This window comes from Electrona antarctica, assembly GCF_951216825.1.
Source record: "Electrona antarctica genome assembly, chromosome: 11".
Lineage (NCBI taxonomy): Eukaryota > Metazoa > Chordata > Actinopteri > Myctophiformes > Myctophidae > Electrona > Electrona antarctica.
This window is the reverse complement of record NC_136792.1, coordinates 13,028,226-13,051,354: the sequence shown is the minus strand read 5'-3', so window position 1 is coordinate 13,051,354 and position 23,129 is coordinate 13,028,226. Positions and strand designations below refer to the sequence as shown.

General features: G+C 42.0%; 1 protein-coding gene across 1 annotated transcript; it reads left to right on the top strand.

Annotated features, from left to right (window-relative positions):
• Positions 1 to 1,718: 1,718 nt before the first annotated feature.
• On the top strand, positions 1,719 to 18,854 carry scn3b (sodium channel, voltage-gated, type III, beta; the record flags this gene model as incomplete). The annotated part of the gene is made up of 6 exons (XM_079513695.1): positions 1,719 to 1,746; positions 3,482 to 3,660; positions 7,979 to 8,207; positions 12,114 to 12,249; positions 16,894 to 17,000; positions 18,778 to 18,854. The coding sequence occupies 6 exons, from the start codon at positions 1,719 to 1,721 to the stop codon at positions 18,852 to 18,854; spliced, it is 756 nt and encodes a 251-aa protein (XP_079369821.1).
• Positions 18,855 to 23,129: the final 4,275 nt, after the last annotated feature.

The window sequence follows — 23,129 nt, the reverse complement described above, 5'->3', positions numbered from 1 at the left end:
TGACCGTGTGCTCTGTGCACTAACTTGCGCTGTGCGTCCTCCTGTCTTTGGCCTACAGCAATGATGCTGTTATATATGCTCTGATGACTATATGACTATAGGATGACTGTATAGCTCTGGTCCATAGCTCTAATAAGCATTAGAGCTATGGACCAGAGCAATAGGATTAACTGTATGACTTGTCGTAAACAACTGATCTGCAAGCCAGAAATGTGTCTGTCAGCAACATATGGCTAGTAGCCGTCTAGAAGAGGTTCGGCCGGCCTGTGTGTCTGGGTGTTTATACATGCAGATAATCTCATGTCAGCCCTATATGAAGCCAGAAAGTGCAGAAACTACATTTTTAGACACATCATTTATTCGTCTCAAAGGTCAAATCAGCTGCCTTCGTGGGTTTGGGGCGATACACATTGAAATCATGAATCGATATACAATTTGGGCAATACCACTTCTTAGACTATCGATAATAATGCGTTTGGCTGGCCAGCTGAAATACTTTAAAGTTTAAAGGCTTTGTCAGTTAGATTCTTTGCATAGTAGTTACTGCACCATGGCTTTGTAGGGCCTGAAGTTAAAAGGTCGGATCACCACTTTGGTGTAGAGCTGACTGACATCAGACATCACATGACAAGTGGGATCATGTGGATGTTGAGATCCACTGTCAATATGCACATGATGCCACTCGTTTATCAACCCCTTGACACACTCCACCCTGCCTGCCGAGCAAGCTCCCACACCACTTCCCTGCTCTCTCCACTGTTTCCACAATTCTATCATCCAATCTGCCCCTTATTGTTGTTTTGTTTTTGTTTTTTCCCTTTGCAGGCTAATGCTTCTAGACAGAGGCCATCATCTGCCCAGCTGCAGATGATGGGCTCTGTCTAGAAGCATTAGCCAGCAGTAGATTATGCCCACTGGTTGGTTGTGACCTCAGATTTAAGTCATCTGACTCGGCGGAGGAAAAAGCACTCAACTGCAAAACCACATTTATAGAAATGCAATTTGAAAGTCTGACTGTCTGACTTTTTTTTTTAGCAGGCAAAATGGTTTTCAATTTGTGTGAATGTATACCTCCACAAGGAAACTGAACGGTTTCACTAAAACATTTGGCTCTTACATATGTAATTACCCAACCATTTAGTCAAGACTGGCTATTGGCTGCATTAAGAAAGAAAGAAAGAAAGAAAGAAAGAAAGAAAGAAAGAAAGAAAGAAAGAAAGAAAGAAAGAAAGGGTCTAATGAGGCCAGGCAAACAAGCTATGGATAACAAATTAGGCTACTATCTATGTGCCGTTTGTAAACAAAGGAGCAATGAGTGCTAATGTGTGACTGTACAATATATGGTATAGATTTAATCTGTATGTTTTAAGGCGTTTTATATGGAGCTTCACACTTTTCCTTCTTCTTAACACATGACTGACTCTGAGTTGTGCAATAACTGTAAAGAGATTTCCTTAGTGCTATAACGTGACCTCAGAGGTGTCGTGACTCGTGAAGTGAGCTGTGATGGTTGGCGTAGCAGCGTCAGATGTGTGGTGCATGGTGATATACACAAGAGACTGGTGCCTTAGAAAATAAACCCCACTGGGGGACACGAGCTCAGCATAATGTTCTGACCGGATGATGAGGAGTTTTGTTGAGGGCCCTCGCTGCCTCGGGGCATGTGCTGTTTCAGAAACCACTACTTCTTAATACTTTTGTAACCTTTTTCTTGAAGGATGTGGGACAGAAAGAGCACATGGCTTGGTGAGAGGGGTCCCTGGTTGTGAACGAGGCTGTTATAAATATCACAGATGCTTGGCAGATCCTGACCAATCATTTTACTACCCTATTTAGCACCTTCCTATCATCAGCTGAGCAGCATCCATGCCACACTTGTGATAGAGCGTGGGCCGGATTGGCATTGCGACTTGGCCCCCAGAATAATTTAGCAAAACACTAGATTTTAATGATAATATAAACGTTGCAATAAAATATGTTTAAATAAAATCACATGGCATTTTCTTTTTAATACCATGTGGTAGTGATACCATCATACCAATATATAAGAACTTAAAATATAGGCTACTGCTTTGGTTCCATTCGCTTGTTAAGCTGTGACGTATTGAATTAAAATAAACAGAATGTTAGAAGACTGCACTCTCTTACCAGAGCTCTGTAGAAGTCACACACCCTTGCCTTTTGACACTTAAACTTTATTGAGTTGTCACAGAAACAGCAATCGCTGATGGACTTCCTCCATTTAAGACAAGAAGGATTGGTGATGGTCCCCAGGAATTTGGAATTATTTTGAAGTAATTATCTTGACAGCCCGGCCATGATGATTGGCTTAAGGGCCTGAGCTCAATTTTGTTTTTGTGGAAGACCACTAGTCCACTACTATCTCCACTACTATCTCCACTACTATCTCTTTGGTTTTGGAGATAAACACACAACTCAAAAAAGGAGACATCTGCTCTGTAAGCTGTTTCCTCATTACAGGATGAGACCTGTTACAGTGCTGTCATCCATTAATGTGAAGATCAGAATCAGAATCAGAATGAGATATACAGTCATTAGTTTACAAGGAGTACAGGAGAGGAGGCCTGTTACAGTGCTGTCATCCATTAATGTGAAGATCAGAATGAGATATACAGTCATTAGTTTACAAGGAGTACAGGAGAGGAGACCTGTTACAGTGCTGTCATCCATTCATGTGAAGATCAGAATCAGAATGAGATATACAGTCATTAGTTTACAAGGAGTACAGGAGAGGAGACAGAACGCAACCCTGGGGAGCAGCACCAATGCTAATGGATAGGGATAGAACAATATAGTAACTGCATCGAAAAATCAATTTTAATTTCAAGAATCAAAGTATATCGAAATGTAAACAACAAGTATTGTATCGTTTTGCAATGTAAATAATCCATATCGAAATGTTTTGCAATGGAAATAATCGATTGTATCAATACTTGTACTGTATTTAGCAATTTTAAGAAGAAAAAAGAGGGGTTTAATTACTTTTCCATTCCATATTGCTACACTTGGTGTATCGATGTGTGTATTCTCTGTTCATGTCAAGGTACGGGTTTGTCTATATGATGTGTTCAAATATAATGTCTTTATGTATTTGCCAGATAATCACTGTTTACTTATTTATATCCATAAGCATACATTTTCCCTTAAATAACTGCACTATCCACGTTTCACACAGATTTAATTTCTTTGCTAAATAGTTACTGTATCGATTTTAAATCATTGAATCGTATCGCCATAATGAACCATTATCGTCCATGTATACATACATACATACATACATACATACATACATACATACATACATACATACATACACACACATACATTGTGTTTGTCTCCTATTCATTGTGTGTGTGTGTGTGTGTGTGTGTGTGTGTGTGTGTGTGTGTGTGTGTGTGTGTGCGTGCGTGCGTGCGTGCGTGCGTGCGTGCGTGACCTCGCCATTGTGTTTGTGTGTCAGTGGTTGATGTGAGCCGGCCAGTGTGTGTGGAGGTGCTCTCGAACACAGATGCGGTGGTGGGGAAGTCCATGAAGCTGACATGCATCTTCTGTATGAAGAGAGAAGAGGTGTCTTCAAAGACACGAGTGGACTGGTTCTTTCTGCCCAGAGTCCATGAAAACACCACCAACAGAACACCGGTGGGTAGAACTGTTGAAGCTCATTTATAAAAAAATTGTCTCCACCAGGCCGAAGGCATGTTTTGCACTCTGTCCGTGTGTGCGTGCGTGCGTGCGTGCGTGCGTGCGTGCGTGTGTGCGTCTTACCAGCTAATCTCCGGCACCGTTAACCCGGTCGATGCCAAATTTTGCGCACAAACACTCCCTGGATGCCAACAATGAACAATTACGTGAATATGTCCCACCCTTTTCACATTGGCCTGTTATAGCGCCACTAACAGGTGAATTTTTGCAAAACACATTTTTGGAACAAAAGGCCTCAAATCATCCAATTGACATCCAAGGCGTAAGAAGAAATGGCCTGTGCTACAGGCCAAGATGGAGTCTGAAGTTCTGATCCATAGTGCGTTCCATAGTTTTGGAGCCAGAAGGGAGAAGAGTTTGGGACGTGCAGCGTTTTTAGTGAATGTTCTTCCAGCTTCCCTGCGTTGGCTGATCTGAGCGCGCGGGAGGATTTGTAGGGTCCGATCAGACTTTGAAGATATGGGGGTGCCATACATTTGGTTGCTTTGAATGCCAGCATCAGAGTTTTGTATTCTGTGCGGGGCAGCGACCGGGAGCCAATGGAGGGAGCGGAGAAGGGGGGAGACATGTGAGAAGGCTTAAGTGCGCATGCCAGTAGGCTAGTAAGGAGAGTTACAATAGTCACGTTTTGATATGACTGATGTCTGGATAAGGAGCTGGGCTGACTCCTGGGTGAGGAAGGGTCTTTAGACATATTACTGAAACCATACACTACTTCTCGTATGACAAATAGCAAAAAATAATAAGCTGATCCACAAGCTCACAACGCATCACAAGGTAACACATTGTGAGCTTGTATATTAGCTATTTACCTACACTATTTGTTAATGTAAACAAAGAGAGAGAATTCTGTATGACGCTGGACTGATATCACATTGAGAGCACACAGTCAGTGGATGAAAGCAAGGTAGGGTTTTGTGAAACATTTTGGACTATACCTCAAAACCAAGAAATCAAATCAAATCAAATCAATTTTATTTGTATAGCACATTTAAAAACGACTCTCATCGTACCAAAGTGCTTCACAGGTCAGAGAAAACAATACGATACAGTGCAATACAATACATCAGTGAAACAATAAAACAATGCATAGTTATGGTACAGTAGACAAGAGAGACGTTAAGAGCAGTTAAAAGACAGTACGGCAAACATATCCTATGTATAAAAGTGCAAGAGCATCAGGGCTTGTGAGTAGAGGAAAGTTTTGAGCCTAGACTTAAAACTGTCAGTGGAGGGGGCATATCTGACAGCGAGAGGAATGCTGTTCCATAGTATAGGAGCTGCGACAGCAAAGGCTTGGTCGCCCCTGAGCCTCTTCTTTGTCGCTGGGACTTCTAGGAGTCGTCTGTCTGCTGACCTGAGGGTCCTGATGGAGGAGGGATATGATAGGAGGTCAGAGATGTAGGAGGGGGCCAGTGCTTTGTATGTGAAGAGAAGGGTTTTGAATTGAATTCTGAACCGGACCGGCAACCAGTGGAGAGAGGCAAGGACAGGGGTGATATGGTCTCGCCTCCTGGTGCCAGTCAGGAGTCTGGCAGCCGCGTTTTGCACCAGTTGGAGACGGGATAGGGATGACTGGGAAATTCCGGTGTAGAGGGAGTTGCAATAATCTAGACGGGATGATATGAGTGCATGGATGACAATTTCGAGGTCGTGTGTGGAGAGAAATGGCTTAATTTTGGCGATGGAGAGGAGGTGGAAAGAAATGGTTTTGACTATGGTGTTGATTTGTTTGTCGAATTTAAAGGCGGAATCAAAAAGCACCCCAAGGTTTTTAGCGTGGGGTTTGACAAGGAGGGTGAGGTTGCCAAGGTCATTTTTTATTTGTGTGATGGAGTCAGGTGGACCAAATAATACTATTTCAAATTTACTGTCATTTAGTTGTAAGAAGTTGTGTGCCATCCAGCTTTTGATGTCAGTGAGGCATTTATTTAGGTTGATTAGTGTGGATTGATCATTTGGTTTCAGAGGGAGATATAGTTGGGTGTCATCTGCGTAACAGTGGAATGAGATGTTATATTGTCTGATGATATGACCAAGGGGGAGCATATATTGAGGGAAAACAAGATGGGGCCTAGGATGGATCCTTGGGGGACTCCGCAGGAGAGGTGTGCAGGGGGAGAGGAGAAGGTACCCATATTGACAGAGAACGTTCTGTCCTTGAGGTACGATTCAAACCAGCCCAAGGCTGTGTTTTGGACTCCAGCATGGGACTTGAGGCGGTGCAGTAAAATGGTGTGGTCCACGGTGTCGAATGCTGCACTGAGGTCCAGCAGCAGTAGGACACCGCAGTCCCCAGCGTCAGAGGAGAGGAGCAGGTCGTTGTGGACCTTCATGAGGGCTGATTCTGTACTGTGGAGGGGTCTGAAACCTGACTGAAATGTTTCCATTATAATTGTTGTGTTGAAGGTATGGCATTAACTGGGAGAGAATGACTTTTTCTAGGATTTTGGACAGAAATGGAAGTTTTGATATGGGTCTGTAATTGCTGGGTACGGAGGGGTCAGTGTTGGGTTTTTTCAGGAGGGGTTGAACTACTGCATGCTTGAAGCAGTCCGGGACTGTGCCAGTGGCCAGGGAGCTATTTATTATTGCCAGGATGCTGGGACCAGCGGTGTTGGCAAACTCTTTCAGGAGGGCAGAGGGAACAATGTCAAGATGACAGGTGGCAGGCTTCATGGTGGAAATTATCTTGATGAGGCTGGGGAGTGTGGTGGGAAGGAAGCTGTCTAATATGGAGGTGCAGGCCGCTATTTATTATTGCCAGGATGCTGGGACCAGCGGTGTTGGCAACCTCTTTCAGGAGGGCAGAGGGAACAATGTCAAGATGACAGGTGGCAGGCTTCATGGTGGAAATTATCTTGATGAGGCTGGGGAGTGTGGTGGGAAGGAAGCTGTCTAATATGGACGTGCAGGCCGATGGGGTCGATAGGTCAGATGTGGGTGGGGGGATATTCTGTCTGATGTTATTTACTTTTGTGATACAAAATTGAAGGAACTCGTTACATTTTGCAGCAGAAATATCCATATTATTGCCGGGGGGAGGGTGGATAACTGAGTTTATGGTTTTGAAGAGGATCTGTGGATTATGGGAGTTGTCAGAAATGAGTTTAGAGAAATAAGTTTTACGTGCTGCGTTTATAGCATCCTGATAACTGAGGAGGCCTCATGCCTCCCCTGTGATCTGTGGCACGCCCGCAAGGGGGCCCCGGACCCCAAGTTGGGAAACACTGGGGTAAGTGATAACAGCCACGTGTGTGATCATTAAGCAATCACCCACACAGGCCATGGTATATTGTGATTATAGATGAGACGTATTGTTCAACCCCCTTAGCTGTGATATAATGAGTCATTGCTTTTATAAAACTGTTATGTGAATCGTAGACACAACCCAAGTATAGAAGTTTTTCATAACAATATATATCACTACAAAAAGGATGTGTGCAAGACAGAAGCCCCCGACTGCCTGACATTTCATCGAGCTTTCTTTCTTATGCCATGCAGACACGTTTTTCAAGTTCCCTTTCAGCGTTCTATCATAATAGAAATAGGGAAAAAAATACATCAAACCACGGCGTGTAGTAAGCTTGTAGATCAGCTATAGTTGTGCAATGCATTTGTACGACAAAGTATTAAATAGGGCTTGTTTGTTGTATCCTCCATGGAGGTGGAATATCACCTCATTGTTGTGGATTTCGCCTTGTGACTGTACAGTTTGTAGCCCATTGTTTTTGTGATATAAAACTGAAATGACTTCATAGCTAATAGTAATAGTACAGTATACCACTCCAATCAACCAATCCGATTGGTTGATTGGAAGATTTGGTAGATTTGAACTCCAGCAAGTAAGCAGGCGCTCGCAACTCACTTTAAGATGCTCCAAACTTTATTTAACGACAGGCAGGTAGAAAATACGACGTTTCGACCTCGGTCTACCTGTCGTTAAATAAAGTTTGGAGCATCTTAAAGTGAGTTGCGAGCTCCTGCTTTCTTTTTATTGTTTACTGTGTCTACTGTCTACATACTGCCTCATCAAATTTACATGTTGTCAATTACTTGCATGAGAGGGAGAGAGGTGGTGGAGTTAGCTGCTTTAGCAGACAGTTTGAGGGTCCAATGGAGTTAAGAAGTTTTTATACAAAGCGCTTTTTGCTACTTTTCATTGGTGTTCAATAGCAGTGATTTAATAGCAGTGATTAAGTGGTTTCCTCCCGACAGCAACGATATAAAGTAAAGTCATCCGCTGATCCCACAGATCCTCCAGTATGTGAATGGACTCCCCAGAGAAGTGAAGGGTCCGTGGGAGGGCCGCCTGCTGTGGGCCGGGAGCACGGACCTCCAGGATCTCTCCATCCACATCCTGAACGTCACCTGGGATGACAGTGGCATTTATCAGTGCCAGGTGTTTCGGCAGTTTGTGTTTGACTTCTTCTCTCCGTCCATCAACAAGACCCGAACGATCGATTTGAGGGTGATTGAGATTGGTAAGGGCAGTAGCCTGTCACTCCGTGTCACCATCATTATCCCTGCACGCCCTTTCTGCAGCCCGCTGCCGTCTCCCCACCTGCTTGGCAGCACTAAGCTATACCGCATCCTTCACTATACAGTAGCTGTGATAATCACATTCTGTACTTCCACGCAGTACTTCCACAACTTTAAGGCAATTAATGAAAACATAAACAATATGGTAGTTACTATACTATACCATACGATACAACTTTATTGTCAGCTTACACTGAAATTTGCTTTGCGCCCATGACGTAGGCTAATAGTTTTTTCAACACAGAGAACCTTGATATTACACACTGCTTCTTCCACTATAAGCCTGCCTGTAAAAAAAAGTATCTTATTTTCATGTTGATTGAAACAGTGACATACACAGTTAAATACTGCTGATTGCAGTGCTACAAATGTGTCTGTATTGTGGTATGTTGTTGTGAAAGTGAAACATGTGGTGACATGTCTTCCTTGTTGATGCTGACAACTCGCAACGTGTTGCATTGCGACATGTATATAGATTGTCTATTTCTAAATAGCTGAATTAGAGAATAAGATTGAAGTGGTCAAACTAACCAGACAACATTTAGAATCATGGTGGATCTTCTTCATATCATTTGACCCGATGAAGATCCAGAGCAACTGATCTGGATCTCCACCATGGATCAAAGTTGTTTAAATTAAGAAGTAGCCCAAACCACACCAAAGGGTCGGGTTGGGACAAAACAGTTTTTAAAGATGGAGTGCCACGATTTTCTTCCACCCTAAAACATGATCATCAGGTATTATTATAATATAAGGAGGAAGAACTTTTTCCAAAAAGTGTACAGTATTTGTTAAAATCATTCTTTTATGTGGACATGCCCACCAGTTCATGCCTGGTTTGCCTGGTGGGTGGTGATGGGTGGTGATCCACCTGAACTGAAGCCGCACCCACAGCTGTTGTTGTATGATAAAGGGGGAGGGGTTAGGGGAGGGGCTGATAGTGTGATGTCACTATATTACTGTTTATTTCATTGGCCCGTTTGACTGTCAAGGGTTCAGCCTGCAGGAAGAAACCCTAAATACAAAGTTAATACACCATTGCACATAAAAACGACTCCAGGGTGTCTAATGAAGTACTGTCACCTCATAGACACATGAAAAACTGGAAAAATACAAAAATCGTGGCACTCCATCTTTAAAGTAAAGTAAACCACACCAATGCAACTCATTGAGTTGCAATGAGTTGCAATGAGTTGCATTGGTGTGGTCTACCTTAAAAACTGTTTTGTCCCAACCCGACTCTTTGGTGTAGTTTGGGCTTTAACCATAGCTCGTGTGTGAGTTATATATCATTATACATCATTATTCAAATTAATCGTGACACTACCAAAACGTATATTCGTTCTTAGTCCCTCTCTCCCCAAATGTCCCCTTTGTTACGACTCTTGTGTTGAAGAAATAATTGTGTTGTGTTGTGTGTTGTATTTTGTCTGTCTTTTATCAAGAGCTTCTCCTATTGTCAGTGAAGTGGTCAATTCAAACAAGCTACTTTGCTATCTTGTATAAGGGGTAATGTATACTGCTTTCTGAATGCTTGGCTTGCATGTCTTCTTTTCCTTCTTTTTCTTGATTGCCTTGATCGAATATAATATGCAGTCAAACATAAACGTATATTTGGAACTAGTATTTCACCCCACCATGTCTTATAACTTTGCAGTGTCTCTATATGCTTGCCTACTTATATCTACTGTATGTGCCCCTGACAGTGAACATACAGTAGGCCCTACTGTATGTTCACTGTCAGAGGCATATAGAGATAGGCTTTGTTTTGACCTAAAAGGATTATTGCAAAGTGGCCATTATTACCTTTCAAAGTATGCAGCATGTCAAATTTCAAACAGCATTTGGCCAGTGTAATGATGTCCTTGTCTGTAGTGATGGAATGGATGAAGTTATGGCAACCATACATACTGTATGGTGTAAGTTTTGTTAAAATAAATGTTAAAGAAATAGTTCACCCCAAAACTGACTTATTTTCTATCAATTACACAACCCATGAAGGCTTGAATTCACAGAGATTTTGTTTTGTTTTGCATGCATTCCTAAGCCAATCATTTGATGACCTGCTGTGTTTCCGACAGGATACACAAAAGAGTCGCCTTTGTGTCATAGAAATTGAAAATAAGTCATGTTTTGGGTGAACTACTACTTTAAATAGTTGCTAAAGTGTATTCCAATAATAATCATTGCTATAGACTCTATTCAAGCAGGGGTGCCCAAAAGGTAGATCGCGATCTACCAGTAGATCACAAAGGCTGTGCAGGTAGATCACATGACATGCCCCTAAAGAATATTTAATTTAAATATAAAAACAATTTTTGGCATCTGCCACTTGAATTAAGTTGACTTGATTGACTGACATAAAAAGGGCCTGTCAGCTCAAACCCATAATACTTTGTTTTCAAGAGTGTTGCTGCGCACAAATGTCCAGCAAAATGAAATACAAAAAACTCTACCTATTCCATTTCCCCCTTTCCCATTCCAAGTGCATTATCTTAAATGTAATGCCAGCACCGCTATTCCAAAGCCATTTTCAGCAATGGTATTATATTGTTTTCGGTGGGTAGATCTTGTTGAGCTGGTCATTTTGAAAGTAGCTCTCAAGTCCAAAAAGTGTGGACACCCCTACTCTATTGCAACACATATAGCAATATATATTAACAGAGGCCCCACTGTGGCTCCCGCTCTTTACCAATTTTACCCAAACAGGAGAGAGTACTCTGAAGACCCAACCCCTCCAGACACGCTGCGACGCAGGACACACAGAGAATAGATGTGTATTCTTCTGTCTGATACACTGTCTGTCCGCCTTGAGTAGCGGCTATAGGCGGCATGTCATTTTAAATAAACGGTTCTAACTTCTCGTATAGGGGAGGCAGAAACGTAGCCATGGGAGGCGGCTGCCTGCTCTTGCCTTTAGTAGATCCGCCACTGCTACAAGCTTGATCTACAGCACTCTGTGCTGAGCTATGAGCTTGTCGATCTTGTATTTTTCAACAGCTAAAGTTTTAAATAATGGTTAAAGTGGTTAAAAGCTATAAGGTGACACAGATGCATCCTCAGGTCTAAATCTGTTAATGTGGAACATTGTTTTCTCACTCAACAGTAAACAAACCGACTTGCAGTGAGAGTGTATACAAATGATCAGCAATTCATAAGAGACAATTAAAAGATTTTTAAGAACTTAATCAATTTAAAGGGACATTTCACCGCTGGAAGAAACTGCAGTCACTCAATGTTAATAGTATTTGTAGTAGAAAACTATAACCTATACAATTCAAGGTGCTTTGTCAGAGTGGGTGTGTGCGTGCGTGCGTGCGTGCGTGCGTGCGTGCGTGCCCGTGCGGAAGGTGGGGGGGTCAGGGGGGGTGGCTGAGAAGTTTGAGAATCACTACTGTATGTATGCCACTCAAAGCGCACTGAGTCGGTAGCAGGGGGCTTTGAACCGTTCCTCTCCAAATCCCTCTGCAAGTCCCTGTCGGTCAGGCTCTAGTACTGGGCTGTGAGCAACACGGCTCAACTGTCATTTCTCAACTCTAAACGGGATGCCTTGCTTCATCATCATGGTGTTGAATGACTGCTTAGCTTGCAGTTCTACGGTCTAAGTGAATATTGTTGAAATGTTACCTCCTCGATTATGGCTGACATTATATTTCTGGCCAACAGAAGCAATCTTACATCGACAGACTTTCTGTCAAAAATGCCTGCGACGGTTAGCTTACCACACACACTTTCAAGTTCTGCATGCGGGGGCCTCTACTGCTCTATTAAACTGTGTCCGTGTGTTCTGTGCGTGTGTCTGTGCGTGCGTGTGCGTGTGTGTGTGTCCGTGTGTGTCTTTTCCACAGCCAGTAACAACACCACGGCGGTTTACTCAGAGATTATGATGTACGTGTTGCTGGTTTTCCTGACTTGCTGGCTGCTGCTAGAGATGGTCTACTGCTATCGCAAGATCTCCAAGTCGGATGAGCAGACAGAGACGGCGTGAGTGCACACGCAAGCACACACGCATAAACATGCACGCACATGTGCGCACGCGCACACACACACACACAGCGGTGGCCGAACGGTTTGCGGTCTTGATACCGGAAGGTCGCCAGTTCGTATCCCCGGACCGGCACGTTAAAATTACCACCGCTGAAGTGCCCTTGAGCAAGGCATTGAACCCCAACCATGAAATGTTCTATGAGCAGGGCCTGGCTGTAAACAAGTATATGATGCTTAGTCCAGTTACCCTGGGTAAATATAGTAACTTTGCTTTGCTTACACACACACACACACACAAACACACACACACACACACACACACACACACACACACACACACACACACACACACACTGACAGGCAAACGTGTGTCGAGGGTGAGGGCGGTTGCTGTTTAGAATAAGAATGCACCACCTGATGGAGATGGTGATATGATTGAGTCTGAGCTGCCTCCCTTCGCAGTACTTCAGCTCTAATCTGCTTTTTCACGGAAGCCCAGGTTTGAATAATTCTGAGCACTTGCTGACTTCTCCTTTCCAAAACAGCTTTTTTTCCCAGACCGGCAGGATTTGCGGCTCTGCCAGAAACTGACTTTCCGCATTACCAGCATCCCTGGGCTGACAAAGATTCAATTGCACCTGTATTGTCAACTCCCAGTGGCTTGCGGTGGTGCTGACTGGGCCCACTCAGCACCTGATGGCTCGTTCCAAACAGGCAATTTATGGCCAAACCATACAATCCTGGATGACACACATAATGCTCAATTTATGCCGCGTCGCACAACGGGGTCGCGTGCCGAAAATAGCCAATCTCCAAGCTCACAACGTGTTGCGGGCGGGTTGCGATATGATCTTGTAGATCAGCTTTTTTTTTCTCCGCACAGTGATGTACGTATATCTCAGGCTTAACGTACTGATCCAATTATAGGTTTCCCCTGACGTAGAGGTGCGATTACACGTCTTATTCTGAGTGCAGTACGTGTTATGATGATTAATGAGCAACATACTGCACTACGTTAGCAGCGTGGATCATATTAGTCAATGGGCTCCAGGATGTAATGCGTACACGTACAGCTTGCCTGCAGCAGACTAATTATAGATAATTATGTTTTGCCTGTTTAACATTAACACTGACCGGTTATTGTCGTACCAAACTCCATGACTGGAAAAGGCAGCATTTATAGTTTTCACTGCCACCTTTTTAAAGTTTATTTAAATTATTTTGTTTTAACACAGAGAGAGAAAGAGATAGAGAAAGGGGGAGAGAGAAGGAGAGAGATGTTGCTCATTAAAGTGGTACAACACACACAGCAGCTCAAAATAGAATACAAAACCAATAGAATTGCAATATAATTCAAAACCTGCCATATTGCAACAACAATCCCCCAACAAGCTTCACTATATTGAAGCTCGTTGGGGGATTGTTGTTGCAATATTGTTGTTGCAGCTGCAGAGCCGGACTGAGTTTGACTACCCAACAAACAGCACTATGGTTTAGGTATTTTATAACAGTGCTTCAAGTGCATCAATAAAAACGTGAACGTGCAAGTGACAGTGTGCGGCCGGGTACATCTCTCCAGATAGATCTCAACTATGTTTGTCGCCTACGCACCTGCTCTGAAACCGACTGGGTGTGCCTATAGTCTTTTTCCCTAGAACAGTGTTTCTCAAACCTTTTCATGTCAAGGACCCACATTTGAAAATATATAGAGCCCCCAAGGAGAGAAGATTTGTGTTAATGAAAATGCAAAAATTTGCCAAAAATTATCAAACATTTTCAAGACAAAAATAGCAGATGTACAAGTAAGAGCTTGTATATCTGCTATTTTTGAATAGTGCAAGAGCCATTTTGAGCCGTGAATCTATCTATATGAGGTCACTGCAGGGCTTGTCTATCAAGGCCTAGGGGTTGCTGGGGGGGGGGGGGGGGGGGGGGGGGGGGTTTAAGATATATTTTTTGGCTTTTTCTGCCTTCATTGATAGGTTGAAAGTAGACCGACAGGAAATGGGAGAGACATGGGGGGAAGACACGCGGCAAAGGCCGTCGGGATCGGGAGACGAACCCGCGGCACGCTGTCAGGCTGGCTCAGCAGCCTAGGTGCCCGGGCGGTTGAGCTAACCGTCTGGGCCGGCAAACAGTTTTTAGACTGTGGTTCAAGGCTGATTCTGTATGTGTTTGAGACACCATTTTGCTTTATTTATATGTATGGAAAAGTATACTACTTTGGCAGCTAATAAATATACTTTATCAACTCGCACATGCCTTAACATCAATCCTGGCTGTCGGCAACGAGTAACGCCTAATATTAGGGAGTTGGGCGCTTTACAAAGTATGAAATAACAGTCGTTACAATTATTGTGATGCTATATTAACTAATTTTGCTGCGGACCACCTGGTACACCCCCCTCCCAAGGACCCCTGGGCGTCCCCACCAGGACCCCACTAGCTTGATAATCTCGTTAATGCAAATGATATGCATCATTGCATTGAAAGATGTTTTCTTTTTTCTTTTTTTCAATTAATATAATGGTTATGGGATATGGGTAATGTACCGAGACGAGATAGTGGTGTGAGGTCAGGCGGTGTCTCTCTGCACAGACAATAAGTAGCTGTAACATTGCATGTTGCATCAATATAAAGACACATGATGACAGGACACATTAAGTCAGCCAGTGTTTATAAGGCAGCAGGGCCCATCAGTGCCATACAGAGTTAATGGGCTGTTGCCATCTGACTGATGGTATTGACCTGTGAAACAGCATCCCCCCCCTAACTGAAATCACTACTCACTATGGATGGATGCCCAGCTGCCTTGGCTCAACCACTGATTATAAGGGATTATAGGTGAATGATACGGAGCCCCTGAATGGCCATGCATTCAAAATATATTTGATCTTGTCCGTACAAGATAATATCTCGTCCGTACAAGATATTATCTCGTCCGTACAAGATATTATCTTGTCCGATTATCTTGTACGGACAAGATAATATCTTGTACGAACAAGATAATATCTTGTACGTACAATATAATTAATAATTATCTTGTACGAACAAGATAATATCTTGTACGTACAAGATAATTAATAATGATCTTGTACGGACAAGATCAAATATATTTTGAATGCATGGCCATTCAGGGGCTCCGTAGTACGACTATGGAAAGAAAGAAAGAAAGAAAGAAAGACAAAAATCCAGCATTGGCAGTCTATAAACTCATAATCAAATCACGACACTGTGATCATGTAGGTCATTCAATTGTAACTTTAGAAATGTGCAGATACCCTGTATACATTTATAGTGCATGTTGGTTTGTTTACTGTTGAGAAAACACTGTAGCACATGTCTACATTAGATGCTTTTTTTCTGTACCGTATATACTGTAGTTCTAATCTGTATTTTGTAAGGTTAATTGTATTTCATTCACTGTTCCACTTAATTAAGGATGAGATTTAATTATTTTTTTCTTTTGTAAATGCAAAGCATCGGGGAAGAATTTGAGGTGCACTTACTGAAAGTGTTGTGGTTTAAGAGATATAAATGCTGCCCATTAAATGGGAATGGAAAAAATCCGATCCAATTAAGAGGTTGGATGCTCGCTATTTCCATGGCCTTGGACGGCTGAATTAGAGTAATTAGAGTACGCAAGGAATTCTCTATCATTCTGCACAACTTACTACTGTGAGACAATTAAGTCGCCATGATGCATAGCATTGTCCTGCAGCAGTAAGCAGTATATAGTGGTACATGTAATTGAATGTATTAATTCAGAGTTTACCATTCTGCATGGTGGTGGCATGGGACAGCTCTCAAAGTGGTCCAGCTCCCAGCAAAAATGTGTGAATATACAGTAGTATAACCACTTTAACAGCTATTTTATACTTTGGCTATTCAAGAATAGTCGACCTGCAGGTTCCTGTGAGCTTCCCGATCTGCTATGTGGAATATATAATGTATATTATATAATATAAGTACAATATTATTGTACACAAATCCTTTCAGATGGGGGGTCCAAGGCCAAATACATGTGGGGGGGTCCTTGACATGAAAATGATTGAGAACCACTTACTGCAGTACTGCGGGGGCCCTATAGGACGTGCCTTTCAGACCGATCTGCCTCCCCTGTCTCCTTGTGATTAAGTATAACAGTAATATGATGCATGGTGGCATAGAGCTCCAGTCCAGACCCCAAAAATAGGGTCTCCCCAGGACCCAAACTATAGTGAAAATAGCCGATCTGCGATCTACAAGCTCACAACGCGTCACATCGGCTATCTTCACTAATTGTATTTTTTTTATTTTCTAATTCATGAAATGTCTTTGATTGTTAATTGTATTTATTTATTCGTTTTTAATTTCCTGTTTTTGTTGTCGTTTTTTTTTACTTTTAGAAAGTCTTTTGAAATTATTATAACAAAATGTAGGAAACCAAAGAAAATAAAGGGATATTTAGTCGCAACACATAAAAATGGGTCCGCAGCCCACATATAATGTATGTTTGCGACCCAGTGTTTGGGGAAACACTGGCACAAAGTTCCTCGCAGATTGCTGCGTTTTTCGGATTTCTTTCGCCGTTTTTTAATTTATTTCGGCACCAGTCTGCCAGGGCCTTTAGGATGTGTTTTTCTGCCGATGTGTCTGCAGGAAAGACTACGTAGCTCTCCCCTCGGAGACCCACAGAGACCCCCGTCCCGTCCCGCTCCACGTCGTCACTGCTCCCGTCACCGTGACGGTGATGGTAACCCCGCACGGTATTTTACACGTGACTCAGTCTCTCAATCTGAACCAGACTGAACAAATAAATCACTCCACTCGCTGTAAACTCATAGCTTTGTGCCTCTTCTCTTAACCACTTTACACCTGCGGTATAGTAGGGCGTTAATTTACGGGAAAACACAAACGTTTACAATATGGAGATAACATTTTTCTGCCCGACGATATAGGACTGAAGTGGTTAAGTGTGTGTCTCGTTGCTTCAACACCCTCATTGTCATCCCCGCCGTCATGAGCACACTCACTGTATATCATTCACCAGTCGTCCAGTTCTTGCTCACTCGTCGCCTATACCGTAGTCTTCCTCACGCGATAGAATACTTACTGTATATGTGCTGCAGACACAACATGCTGTATTGCTGTAGCCATTCTATATGAATGTAAACAGTGTTGCACTACATTTTGTTTGTAAGAAAGGCCTTCTCCCTGCTTTTATACAAGCTGATCTGATGATGACGAAGGCTGTTAAGTGGCCTGAAATGCATGTTCCACTGATATGCAGAGAATACTTGAGATTAACAGTATAAAGGTCCGTACAATACTGGGCCTGTGGCGAATAACTGCAATACCAAAATGCATCCCGGATATTGCACATCAAACTGCTAATACGGTGACGCTTCATTCATACCATGTTGATGCTTTTATGTGTGCATAACTTGATCGGCATGCAGCCGACGTGTTCTGTATCTATGTACTCATGACACAAACCAGTTTAAATGCATCAATCGCACAAATTGAACAATTCCTTTGTGCAAAGGACCTTTCATTCTGCAAAAGACATTGAAGTTGCATTCATAACGCAACTTACACGCTCTTGATCTAGGATCTTACTTTTTGCACTTAATGATTATCAGGGATTTTCATTATATGTAGAATAGAACGGCCTACCATTTAGTACCATTACTTGGCTCCAGCCGGAACCCCTTTTGTGTTTTACCTCTTCAGGACGGGAACCTCTTTTGGGGTTCTTGTTGCTATGTACAGTATAGCAGCATCACATTTTTGTAATTTTTGAATTAATATTTGAAATGTTTCAGAAAACTTAGTTGAGGATTTAGAAGGCGTTTTTAGAATCGGGCTAGTCCTAAAAGGGTTAAGTAAAAGTATCAATACTGCAATGTGGAAATACTCCGTTACAAGTTAAAGTCTGGAATTCAAAATGTACTTGGGTAAAAGTACATGCATCAAGTATTTGTATCAAAATGTACTTAAAGTAGCAAAAGTATAAAGTACTCACTATGCAGATTGTCCCATTTCAAGTTTTCAAATATATCAAAATATTTTTAAAATAGTCAATCTACAAGCTCACAATACGTCACATCACGACGCATTGTGAACTTACAGATCGTCTATTTTCAAATGGCTGAAATGTATAAAGGGCTGAAGTGTTTAATGTATGTTTTGTAATAATAATGAAAGTAACTAGTAACTAAAGTTTTCAAATAAATGTCGTGGAGTAAAAGTACAATATTTGCCTCTGAGATGTAGTGGAGTAGAAGTAAAATTATTGGACATTGTAAATACTCAAGTAAAGTACAAATACTTCAAAACTGTACTTAAGTACAGTACTTAAGTAAATGTACTTAGTTACTTTACAGTACACCACTGCCCTTTGTCTGCAAGTCCATCTCTCTCACCATGCCATTGCCTGTCTTCCTCCACTGTCACCATTGAAGCTAGGAATAAAATAATATAATATGACTAAATTACCAAAAAAAGTGTAAAAAAAAAAAGTCACACTGTCTTGTGTTCTAGGTACTGATCTGAGAGAAACAGAGTTGCTGGTTCTGCATCCGTACGCACAGCTGGAAGAGGCGGAACTCTACACTTGAAGCCTACGTACATACTTTGTCATACCACGACACGAAATACGCTGTTGTTGTTTATTTTTTACCTGAAGAGAAATGGGTTATTTTGGACGACGAGTGACGTCGGTGGCATGGCGAAGTGTGAACTGGGCCTTAGGCCTCACTCAGACCTTTACTGCATGTTGTGTGCTGTGTAGTGTCATGGCCGTGTGGGTGTCATGGCCGCCCAATGCATTTCCAATGGGAGTCACATGGTTTGACACAACATTTGTGTTGTATGAGGGGGAGGGGAGCAGTCGAAACACAGCCGAAAGCCATACAACAGCTTGTAGTCCAAAATGTGGACTACAAACCATGTGACTTCCATTGGAAATGCATTGGGGCGGCCATGACACTACACGGCCATGACACTACACAACACACAACATGCAGTAAAGGTCTGAGTGAGGCCTTAGTGGAGGTGTCGGCACAAGCAGCAGGGGATTCTTCCCTTTCCCTTGTGTATTGTTTTGGTCATGTGATGTGACGAGCTACTGTATGATAGCTAAACATGTTTCCACTATTGTAAGCTCATTGCTTTTCTCTCCTGTCCATTCATCTACAGCAGTGGTTCCCAAAGTGGGGTCCGGGGACCCCCAGGGGTACTTGAGGGGGTGGACCCTTATGTGTCTGTAACTCAGAGAGTGTACAAATGGAACCCTAACGGGTCCATTTGGTTCCATTTGTACGCTCTCAGAGTTAAATTAGCATTGATTTTACAATATAAATTGTGGGTCCCAGAGATAGAAATGGCATTAAATGGGGGTCCGTAGACTAATGCATGTCAAACTGGGGTCCTTGAAATTAAACAGGTTGAGAATCATTGCTAGAGCCGTAAAAATCTTCTCTTATGGGGGTCCCTGGCATATCTTTTAAAATGGGGGTCCGCGGGCTATTTAGTCTCAATGTGGGGGTCCTTGACATGAAAAAGTTTGGGAACCACTGATCTACAGTACGTGTAGCGGGTGTTAATGTGGGGTCCAGGGACCCTTCAGGGGGTTCCAAATGGGCCCTTACAGGTCTGTAACTCTGAAGCATGTAACAAATGAGTGTTCTATTTGTACGCTCGCTCAGAGTTATGGTGGTCCTTGAAAAATAAAAAAATAAAATGTTTCCCTCTTAGATCAGGCAGTGCAAATCAGGCGTTGTCGCTTTTGGAGACGAGGTTGAGACGAATGTCGGTGTGATGTAGATTTATCCATTGAGCACTGCTATAGCCACTCTTCATTTTGATCTGTACACAGTAACGCCTCACACTTCACTTAGATAATCCATCTAATTGTAAGAGCACTTAACCCGTTCAACTTTATCTTCATATCATTGGGCCTCACTAATTCTTATTATGAGAATGAGCACATTTTCCTTCTAATCACTGTCTCATTGGAGGGCTGTGGTACAGTTCAGAAACCATGCCTACCAATGACGTCATCAATGGGGACTCCAAGCTAACGACAGCCTTTTCTCTTCCTAGAAAGTTAGCAAGCTTGCATTAATAATATATAAACTGTGTCTCCTCTCAGACACAGTTTAATGGTACCATATTATAATGAGCATTAGTGAGGACCAATTATATGAATGTTATGTTGAAGTTGAGTGAAGTGCTCCTTTAAAGGATTAGTTCAGATTTTTGGACTTAAAGTTGTAGGAATACACTTTCCATTAATCTAGTGGTTACAAAGGTATTAATTGATTGCCTGAGAGTACCGTGGTGGGAGTTCTGGTCTGGTTTTGGTGAATATTAAATAGTTCCAGTCATTTGGTGGGGGTCTGAGGACCACTCATAAAAAATAAATGAATCAACAAAACTACCATAATTTGTATTTTTGACCTATTTCTACCATATAGTGCAACTTTGGTTGACCCCTCGGTCACATGGAACAATTGTGACCGGGTCTGGCCAATAGGCCCTCATCTCGACCAGAGTAATTTTTCAGTTTTTTACAGATTATTAAAGTACAGAATGTAAGCTTTCATATGATGTATCATTCAATGAAATTGGAAAATATTTGAAGGAGATATGACCATTTTAAAATGATTGTGCCGTTTTACCCAAAGCTGAGAAAATCCCCTTTGAATGTTCACAACATTTCAACACCTAGAGCTGGCTAGCCTACTTTGACTTATAAATGTATACATTTAATTTGCCCAAATCAATAATCTGTTGGAATGAAAACCTTCTTCAACATTCAAGCTGTGTTAATATGAAAAAAAACCGAAAATCACAAAAAAAAGAAAATCAAGTTTATTTTAGATTTTCTGCCTTTTCATTATAGGCGAGATGAGGACCATTTTGCTAGACCTGGTCACAATTTGTTGTGCTCTGCTGGCGTAGGGATACTGGACACAAAACCATAGTTCCATGTGATAGAGGGGTCAAAGTTGGTCAACAATAAAAATGACGCTAGTTTTGTGAATTAATTTATTTATAATGAGTGGCCCTCAGATTCAGACCCCCTCCAAATGACCAGAACTACTTCATATTCTCCAAAACCAGACCAGAACTCCCACCACTCAGGCAATCAATTAATACCTTAGCAACAAACTACTATATTAATGACAAGTATTTCCTACAGCTTTAAGTCCAAAGATCTGAACTAACCCTTTAATGGACTGCACAGACCTGCAGTAGTATATCAGTGTTCAGGAGAGAAAGAATTTGGTCTCTCTGCTCTCAAGGTCGTTGAGATTATACTATATCCTGCCATTTACTGCCGCGTCGCTGTCTGCTAAATGTGACTTAAGCTTTATTCTCTTTTTTTGATAGACGATGCACATATTGTGGGTCAAAACGTTGTATTTGTACTTGACTGATATCTCGATAACCTGTTTTTACAGATTAAATGGATCATTTTTTATACAGTATGGATGTATTTTTCTTCTTGGTACATGTGCCCCTGCAGCCATAATATTAAGTCTAAGGTAAGACATGATACTACGAGACATGTTAAATATACAGTAAATACATCATATAAGACACTTTTTCAGTTGAACTGAAGTCATCTTGTGACCTTTGCCTTTCCTGCGCTTTATTATACACTTTGACATGTATCGTTGATAAGCACTGTCAGAAACTACATTCAATATAGTCTTATGTAAACCACTGGTTCTCAATGTCCGGTCGGGGGTCTCAAAGTGGGTTCACCCTAGGGTTGCCTTGACGCAAGTCCAGGGGTGCCTCAGAATACCTTAATACTATTTGGAATTCATCAATGTCACTTCAGGTTAACCACTTTAGACGCTCTAAAAACAAACCTGAGTTAAACTGTACTTGGTGCGTTATTTTTCAGCCTGTAATACATAAAGCTCTTCACCAAAAATAGCACATCTATAAGCTCACAACGCTGGGGGGGGTTCTTCATTTTTTGGTGAATGCTATTTTTGGTGAATGTTGGAATTCTGGGGTTTGAGTGGTTAAATGCAAAGTATGAAAGTTATTTTCAGTCTGTCCTCAGTCTGGAAACAATTTTCCTTGTGACATACTTTATCTTTGGGGGAAAGATTTACATTTTTAAGACCTTTATTGACCCCAACAGGGAAATTCACCTGCTAAAGGCAACACAGCAGAATAAGATGTTAGATGTCAGGGTAAGATAGTAAGATAGTAAGATAGAGGCCAGGGTAAATAACATTCAATACAACATCGTCAATAATTGACACTATACACCCTGAGCAGTGCTTGTATAGTGCAGGACAAAGACAAGAAATGAGAACAGGAAACATCAGAGAGAATAATACTTGGGCACTTCAAACATGACTCTGAGGAAGACACAAGTCGAAACTTCAGCCACCCCTGCTAAATAATGAACACGTGCAGAGTGCAGACCAGTCGACTGCTCCTGTGTTTTATTTGGTTAGTCTCTCCTGAAGTGCCCAAAAGTATTATTCTCTCTGATTCCAGTTATCCCTGTTGAGCACAGACAAGCCCTCTATGACTATCTACCCAACTGGCTGAAGCGCGTTGGACTTCTCTTACCTATTATGCACAATACGCATGTATGTCAAATTACTGTATGTCCAACAGTCCATGTACTGTTACTAAACTGTTGTTTTACAAGCAATTTGTCTATTGCTACGGACTCTTACAAGTCCATTTGGTTCAATTTGTACACTCGGAGTTACATAAAGAATTTTACATTGTAGATTGTCGTCCCAAAGATAAAAACAACAATGGTCCATTTGGACCCTTGGTGGGGCATCGGACCAGATGTTGAGAAACAGTGCTGTGCACAACTACACCAAAAAAACTGTTGATTATGATGA